Below are 8,286 nucleotides of genomic sequence, written 5' to 3'. Positions count from 1 at the left end.
GACTGGTGCATTCTGTGCATCGACCTGGTGAAATACATAGTCGCGGAATAGCTTTAGGAAGTAGCGTTCGCCATTCTCAGACCACTGGCGATCATGTTCGTACTCGGGTCGTTCGTTTATGAAATTGAGTTTGGTGAGGAGGCGGACGAGACGCGCGTTTTCGAGTTCCCGGCAGAGATCGGAGGTGAGTTGGTCATCGAGGTGGAGGGCGGAGTCGAAAGTGGATATGAGTTGGGAGGAGATGCCGGTGACGAAGATATCAATGTTGCGTTCTTGGTCCTTTTGCAATGCGCCAAGGAGCCAGAAAACGGAGTTCTTCAATTGGGGGGTGTATGCTCGCGCAAAATGCTCCATGACCTTGGTTGGATTGTGTATGACGGAAGGAGAATTCGCGCCCAAAGTGACTATCAACTGGCCAAAGTTGACCAAGTCTTGATGCTGGAGGTCTGCCACTGATCGCTGGGAATCGTGCTGTACCACATCCAAAATGGCACATGCATTTAGGCGGATGCGATTTTTACCTGTGAGCAAAACCTTGCTGGCATCAATTACACGTGCAGCCAATCCTACACTGTGAATTGCTTTCAACGCAGAGGCGATTTGGGTCACATAGCTCCAGAGAATTTGCTCAGGAATATGTGTTCCCGCGTGGCGAGTTTGAAGTCGATTGGAGCCTCCAAGATGGTGTTCAGCTAGAGTTTTGGACATGGGGTGGTAATCAGTCACAAATATTAATGAGCTGTCCTGGAAACTACGGGTCGTGAAGGCGTCATGGACTGTCACTATGCTGCCATTGCTGACTCGTTTCCAGTTTTGAACTGATCGAATGGCTTTTTCGCTGGTCAGGCGGAAACCTGTTCAGAATGATTAATGTAAGTGAAGGTTCGCAAGATGAAGGTCTTCGCTGAACAGACCTTCTAACCGCCTTAGAGCATAAAAGTTCCCGTCTTTGCTTGATTGTGCTTTGTACACCCAACTGGGGTACCCGAATATGGCCGCATTTTTCTGATGTGAGAGGTCGAGGGGCACAAGAGAGTGAAAATGATCTATCTGTGCTGGAAGTTGAGAGTCTTCAAGTAGGTTTAGTAAATAATAATCTGAGCCAGATTCAAGGAATAAAGAAGCATGCGACGTGAAACGTACTAGGAAGAGTCTGCAATGTGGCTGCTGATTTCTTCTGTAGCTCTTCTCGGAAATCATTTGGGAGAAACAAGTCATGGACATTCCTTTGGTAGCCCAAAATATTCGAATTGTGTGGTCCAATGGGCGCGTAGAGATGGTATTGAACCTATTATTAATTAACTTTCACAGGAAATACAACAGGAGAAATCACACAGACATACAGGTTGTTGGAAAGTGTTCTGTGCGCCAAAGTATGCTGCGGCACCAAGACCGGTAGGATCATGAACATACGGATTTGGGGTAATCTGAGGACCCACAGCGCCAGGAGTGGTCAATGGAGTGGCAGAAGGGGCAACAAATGGATCAAAAGCGCCTGCTGATATCCCTCCACTGCCATTTCCTTGCAAATGGTCCTGCATAGTGTCAGCAATATAGAAGAAAAACCAAAGGCGCATCTGAACCAATCACCCGAGGCAAAATAAGAAGTATTCAATTTTTTTTTTTTTTTCACCCCTTCACACATTAAAGAGGCAAGTGACAAGGGGAATTTTAGTTTTTTTTTTTTAAAGGCTAACTGATTATTAATAGGCAGGGAAAAGAGTAGCACATCGAAGATAACTTCATACCACTTGAGTTGTATCGAATCCCTGAGGTATGAAGTCTGGAATATCTGCAACAGTCCACTCCGGAGTCGACGTATCCTGACGGATGGGAGGCGTAGAAGCATTCGAGCCTGGTAGTTGATGTCAATTCAAGGTGCGCCAATAGTGCAATGCTCAAGGGAGATTGGCATCATACGTGATATTATGCCCTTGGGGAGAAACGGGGCTGCGCTGGCAGCCTTCGGGGAGATGGTGGTCGTGGAGGTAACTTTCTTTGCCGAGCCATTCAGGAGTGAAGGAGTGAAGCTGGGAGAGTCGACATTGAGGCGTTTTTTGTGGCTACTGCTGCTGGAATCATTGACACAAGGAGTGAGCCCACGGGTTATATTTAGCGGGAAAAGCTGCTGAGCTAACCTGTCGGTGCCGTGCGGGGCGTTGACCCTGTGCGGGTCATGGTTGAATGCGCAACCTTTCAATAATAGACAAGTCAATTACTGTTCCTGATTAAAAAAGCTCAATACAACAATACGCAGTTCCTAAGCACCTTTGTCTTCGTATCGACATCGGCCGTAGATTGTCACGTTACGGCAAAGGGTATCTTTTGCATTTTCTAGGGCCACCAGAACAATTAGCTCCGGATTCGCTGTTCGATTGCTTCACAACAATGACATTGATTATGTAGAGAAAGGAAAGAAAAGAAAAAGAGTCAAACTGGATCAGGAAACAAAGACAGAGCAAAAAGAGATCTGATGCAGGTGTCCGGCACACATACCGCGACCCTTCAACTTCGGCGACCCGGTGCTTCGTCTTGAATCATCCAAGTTGGGCTTTCCTGCTGAAGCCATATCCGCAGATCCAACACAGCTCACTCAGCACCAAAGGCACTCCATTGACCTAAGAGAAGCGGTACGCAACAGATCGGGGGCGGCTACAGGCGGATGAAATGAACCGCATTCCAGAGAGACGGTCACTGGCTATTGTGCGACTCACTGCATATTAGGTGAGGCGGCGATCGTTCGGGTTGAGTTGGTCCAAGGAGGGCATCTGGGGGATCGGAATTACAAGACGGAGAGGAAGATGATCAGCTGCGTATCGAAGGTAGAGACACGAGAGCAAATCGAGAGACAGAGAGAAAGGCCAGGAATAAGCATAAGCCGAATACCAGGCACAGATGAAGCAGCCGCAGAGAATGAAGTCGGAGATTTGTTCTTGGGAAAAATGCGGCGAGCTTTTCCGGTGTCTCTGTCGATTGAACAGCGAGTCACTGGATTTGGGTTGGGAAGGGGGGGGGAGTGGCTTAGTCAGCCTGTAGTCAGTCTGGGGAAAGGAAGGAAGACGTTCGTTCTTTCCATCCAACCTTGGAAGGTGCGGAGGTGGCGTTGGCGAATCAGGGCTGCGGGTTCCAGTTAGCCCAGTTAGCATAGACAGGGCGTAAATTCATGTGTTTGGAGTTGTTGTTGTTGTTGAAGTTGCGAGTGGTTTGTGTTGTTGGTGCATGTGACAACAGCAAGAGGGGCCAGTTCACAAAAGTTGGCAGGAAGAGCGATAAACCACCCCAAAAAAAAACTAAACCCCAAATCGTACGGCCGGTTTGGTGCCAATGCAGAGTTTTTTCTGCCCAAACTCCGGTCCCTTGGCCTTGACCGGTTGGTTTTGGTCCAAGCTGCTTAGGTAAGGGCTATCTAGGGCAAAACAAGCTTCAATCCCCCAACCCCCATACCCAACTTACTTACCTAAACCGGATAAGTTAACTAAAAGTTCAAACCAACTTAATAATTTCAGCTCAAACAACTCAAAACAACTCCAACGCCTTAATATAATAACCCCAAGTTGCAATTTTGCATGAAATCCGCCCTTCAACGTCTCGACTCCTTGGAGTTGTATAGCTGGCCGATAGGCTAGTTGTCTGATACGTCGAGACTTTTGCTTTTCTTACCGCATTTGCTGCCTGCTCCTTGAATTGCCAACCTTGCACATTCCCATGGAATGAATGCCCGCGACTTATATATAAACTCCGCTGAATCCCTTCAACCTCCCCCTTTCTCTCTATACGCTGAATGGAGCTTGGGGACTAGTCGCCATAATGTCGACCGAAGCAATAGACATTTCTCAGCTTTCCCCTAGCCAGCAAACCACCCTACAGACCTATATTGCCGTTACCGGGCAGGATGAATCAGCCGCTGTTCCACTGCTTCAGCGGTCGGAATGGAATGTCCAGGTAATTATGTTCTTGGGGCCTGTTTCCAAAATTCAAAGTGGGAATGCAGCATGCCAACGGTTTTTGTTACAGATTGCGATAACCAAATTTTTTGATGGCGAGGTCCCGGATCCTGTTGCGGAAGCACAGGCTGCCATGGATACCCCTCCCGCGTACCCATCCCGAATCACACGTAATCTAATGAATGGCGATGATGACGATATACCTCTGAGCTCTTATTATGCACGACGCACAGCTGAACTGGCTCCACGCATAACATCCCAACCAGTGGACCAACCAGTCTATCGTCCTCCATTTTTACCGGCCATCCTTTTCACACCGCTTAGTCTCCTTTACAAATTATTGATCAGCTCATTTCGCCTTTTTGGAGCTCTGTTCCCGTTTCTACCGCGATTACTGAGTAATTTTGCAGCTGCTGGAGTTCAAGGGGCAAGACGAGATACCAGTGGGAGAAGGCCGTTGGGGCCTAAGGACTCTGCCCTAAGATTCATCCGGGAGTTTGAAGAAGAATATGGAAGCCATGCTGTTCCCTTTCTGGAAAATGGGTATAATATGGCGCTGGAAAAGGCTCACCAAGAATTAAAGTACCTGCTCGTGATCCTGCTATCTCCAGAACATGATGATACCAGCAGTTGGATCCGAGATACCATACTCTCGAAAGAAGTCGTGGACTTCATAAACGATTCAAGCAACCAAATTTTAGTATGGGCTGGCAATGTTCGCGACTCGGAGGCTTATCAGGTCGCCAGTGGCCTTCGATGTACCAAATTTCCCTTTTTCGGACTAATTGTTCATAACCCGAATGTGTCTGCAACCGCCATGTCCGTAGTAGCTAAAGCCTCCGGATTTACTACTCCCTCAGAACTGATAGAAAAGCTTCGCTCCGCAATCACACAGAGCCAAGCTCCACTTGATCGTGTCCGAGCCACAAGAGCTGAACAGCGGGCGTCCCGAACAATCCGTCAAGAGCAAGATTCTGCCTACGAGCGATCACTCGCACAGGACAGAGAGCGCGCCAGGCAACGACGGGCGGCGGAAGAAGCGCGCCAACGGGAGGAGAACGAAGCGCGAGAAAGACGGGCAGCAGCCGAAAAGCTCGCAAGATATCTTGAACAGTGGAAACGATGGCGAGTCCAGTCGCTACCACACGAGCCGCCTGCAACCGACAAGCAGGCTGTTCGCCTTAGCATTCGCCTTGCATCAGGGGACAGGGTGATTCGTCGATTTTCTGGATCTGCAGATATTGAGGAACTGTATGCCTTTGTCGAATGTTATGATATCCTGCATGCAGATGGAGACGGGAGCGAATCTTCATCTTCAGGAGCTAGTCAACCCCCCCCTGATGGATTCGAACACAAGTACGGTTTTCGTCTCGTCTCGCCTATGCCTCGCGTAGTATACGAGGTTAATGCTGGAGGCTCCGTTGGAGAAAAAATCGGCAGGGGTGGAACTCTACTAGTTGAAACTATTGATGATGATGATGATGATGATGGTGATGGTGAAGATGATGGCGATGATTCGGATCCCGATGGTGCACAGAGCTCGTAATGAGATATATAACGCTTTAAAGTTGTATTAGATTGGGATTCCTTATTTTGGAATAAAGAGTCGGTGTTGATTATCTGTGTTTCTTCCTATTTTGCTCTTGTATACCAAATCTTCAATACCGTCGTTATTCCTAGCATTTGATGTCATTATCATCAAAATCAATGTCAAGATAGATATTGACCATGCCCAAGTGACTCCCGTTGTGCTGCTACGCCATAATCATTGAATGATGTTTTCACATAATTCGATCCCCAAACACTCCTCCCACTTTATAAGACCAACCAAAAAACGCCGCGCGCCCAAAGCTAACAAAGAGAAGACACTGGCTAAAACATCTTTTGGGGGAGAATTTTTTTTTTTTCTTTTTTTTCCTTTCTCTTTTTTTAAACCCAATTCGGATAGAATTACAGAAAATCCTCCGTGGCCTCTTTAATCGTCTGCTCCAGACTGGTCCAACTGGCCCCCGATATCCTGTTTAGCAAATGTTCAGCTTCTTGATTCGTAACCTTGCTTACATCCTTGCCCAGATCAGGAATGTCATCAATAAACTCCCTTCCGGGATACAACTTCCTCATCACTGCCAGGATATCATTCCAATTGTAAGGTTGAGCAAACGCAAAAAGGCGCTGCGCCCGTACATCTTCATATATCAACGCAGCAATATGCACCAGCGCATCGTCTCGCACATTAACGTAATATTGCGGTTTGTTAAACACATCATCCGCATACTGACCCCTGAACCCTTCCCAGACGGCTTTCACCCACCCCGCCGTGGAAGGAAACCCCTGATGCTGCGGACTGAGCACCTTGCCAAAGTTCGCATTGGGCAGAACTGTGTTCAGCACGAAATTCGGTTGCTTCTCTATCATCCATTTCCACGCTACTTTCTCGCCTTGCGTCTTGCTGGCTGCGTAGACATTGTGGCGCCGTTGCAGCCCTTCGTACGGCGGGGGGGCCCACGCCGCTCGCACAATCTCCTCGTTCCACGTTCCCTCATCCATGGTAAACTCTACATTTGGCTGTGGGCTTGCGGCCGCCGTAGAGGAGGACGTCAGTACCACTCGTTTTATTAACGGTTCCTTCCGCGCAGCCTCTAGAGTGTTTATGGTGCCGTTGGTAACCATAGGAATCCCTTCGTTGGGGTCGTAGGATACCAGGACTGGGGTGGCGGTGTGTATCAGACCTGCTGCACCTTTTACAGCTTCGTCGTAAGCGTGCGCAACGGCCATGTTGGGCACTTCGACGAGCTCGAACTTTCCAGCTCCATACCTGGAAGTGAAATAGTCGTTGAGCCAGAGGTTTTTGGTGACATTGCGCACTGTGCCCCGCACACGGAAGTTGGCCTGGAGCAGTTGGTTGACGATATGGCTAGCGATGTATCCGTTAGCGCCGGTGACCACGATGAGGGAACCCCGCGGTATCGCCAGGTTTCCGCTTGTGACTCTCATCGTGGAAATGCTGAATGGATTTTATGCAATGGTCGGTCGTGGAACTTTTGGAAGTGAGGGGAGGTAAGCAAAATGAGAGAAATTAAATAGGTTCCTTCATATATCCAATTCTTTGTTCAAGTCGTGCATAGCCGATGGGTTTTTTTGTGGAGCCAACATTAAGACCTCGCAGGCTCTGGAAAACGACATTGAGGGAGACTGACAAGCTGCTTAAATAACCAAATAATGGCATTAATATTTCCCTCCGGTGCTAAGCTGGACGAACCCTCCCCTTGCATCATTTTGTCTCGTCTGGAAAAATTTAAACATGAGAGGCTACCCCATGTAGTGAGGGGGGCACAAAGTGACCACTCAGATTTCGCTTTCATATTTCATCGTCGTTTCTTTTCACCGACCAGAGGCACTCCGAATCCAGCCAGGTGCACCAGGTGCAGGGAGAAGTCCAGTTGGTGCAGCGAATTTTGAGAAGCGCAGCTAGCCAACGAGCAGGCAACTGACTGAAGAGACGTTTCTGCGAAGCGTTGCATGAAACAGGGGTCGCCGTCCATTGCCCATATTTGGCTTGCAGGACGGCGTGTTTTCCGCAATAACAGGTCTCTCCTATTGCATATCAGCTCTCCACTTCCCGGTATCCACCAAGCATTCACACGCGCCAGCTAGGCGTTAGGTTAGTGGGAAGAGCCTCATATCAGCATTCTCTTCCATTTCTTTCCTGTTTCTTCTCCCCAACCAAACTCCACGCCCGCTGAGAAGTGGGGCTACTCAGAGCGGGAATCATTCTGCCTCGGGTAAGCAAGTAGTTAGTTAAGCCCGCGCGCAAAAAAAAAAAAAAAAAAAAAAAAAATCTCCAAGGCTGATCCATGTCCTGACGGCAAGCGCCACATCATTAATTAACTAATCTTTTGGATGTAACTGGCTCAGAAACGACCAAAGAGCATGAGAATTCATGTAAGTACCATTCACCCGTTTCTCCAGCAGCGTCGGGTGCCAGATCATTAAAACCAGTGGGGTGATCTCCGAGCATTCGCTTCTGCCGACTCGCCCCGAGAAGATCCCCGAAGCTTAAGCGTTGAATTCCCGAATTGCCCAGCAAGCCTAGGGGTGATCCGTGTCCAACCTCCAGTGTTGACAGAGAATCGAATCATTCCTCTGCATGATCTTGAAACGGCGGTAGTTAAACTTGCCGCTTGTGATCTTCCCGTCACCTGACTGAGGGCGACACAACAACAACAACAACTACAACTACAACAACAAACATCAGCACCTGAAACCAATCAAGCCCATATCCAGCCTGTTTCTCGTCTCCCTAGTCACACATCTATGAGATGATGGCTGCATGCATTCTCAT

The 8,286-nt window shown here is 48.5% G+C and overlaps 3 protein-coding genes across 3 annotated transcripts in view; 1 reads left to right on the top strand and 2 right to left on the bottom strand.

Moving 5' to 3' along the window:
- The window catches only part of PADG_12176 (PAB-dependent poly(A)-specific ribonuclease subunit PAN3), a gene marked incomplete at both ends in the record, with an annotated part of 2,916 nt that extends 347 nt beyond the window's left edge, over positions 1–2,569 (bottom strand). Inside the window, 9 exons of the mRNA XM_010764008.1 lie at positions 37–854; positions 915–1,070; positions 1,144–1,288; positions 1,344–1,535; positions 1,749–1,855; positions 1,921–2,072; positions 2,139–2,193; positions 2,269–2,334; positions 2,497–2,569. Of these exons, the coding sequence (XP_010762310.1) occupies positions 37–854; positions 915–1,070; positions 1,144–1,288; positions 1,344–1,535; positions 1,749–1,855; positions 1,921–2,072; positions 2,139–2,193; positions 2,269–2,334; positions 2,497–2,569 (1,764 nt within the window). The remainder of the gene's footprint in view (positions 1–36; positions 855–914; positions 1,071–1,143; positions 1,289–1,343; positions 1,536–1,748; positions 1,856–1,920; positions 2,073–2,138; positions 2,194–2,268; positions 2,335–2,496) is intronic.
- A 1,238-nt stretch (positions 2,570–3,807) lies between these two features.
- On the top strand, positions 3,808–5,490 carry PADG_06732 (uncharacterized protein; the record flags this gene model as incomplete). The annotated part of the gene is made up of 2 exons (XM_010763768.1): positions 3,808–3,942; positions 4,015–5,490. 2 exons carry the CDS (start codon positions 3,808–3,810, stop codon positions 5,488–5,490), a joined length of 1,611 nt encoding a protein of 536 aa, XP_010762070.1.
- Positions 5,491–5,894: 404 nt separating this feature from the next.
- Positions 5,895–6,938, bottom strand: PADG_06731 (uncharacterized protein; the record flags this gene model as incomplete). The annotated part of the gene is made up of 1 exon (XM_010763910.1): positions 5,895–6,938. The coding sequence occupies one exon, from the start codon at positions 6,936–6,938 to the stop codon at positions 5,895–5,897; it is 1,044 nt and encodes a 347-aa protein (XP_010762212.1).
- Between the last annotated feature and the right edge of the window lie 1,348 nt (positions 6,939–8,286).

The sequence above is a fragment of the Paracoccidioides brasiliensis genome (assembly GCF_000150735.1).
Source record: "Paracoccidioides brasiliensis Pb18 unplaced genomic scaffold supercont2.9, whole genome shotgun sequence".
Classification (NCBI taxonomy): Eukaryota; Fungi; Ascomycota; class Eurotiomycetes; order Onygenales; family Ajellomycetaceae; genus Paracoccidioides; species Paracoccidioides brasiliensis.
This window is presented reverse-complemented; position numbering and strand designations above follow the sequence as displayed.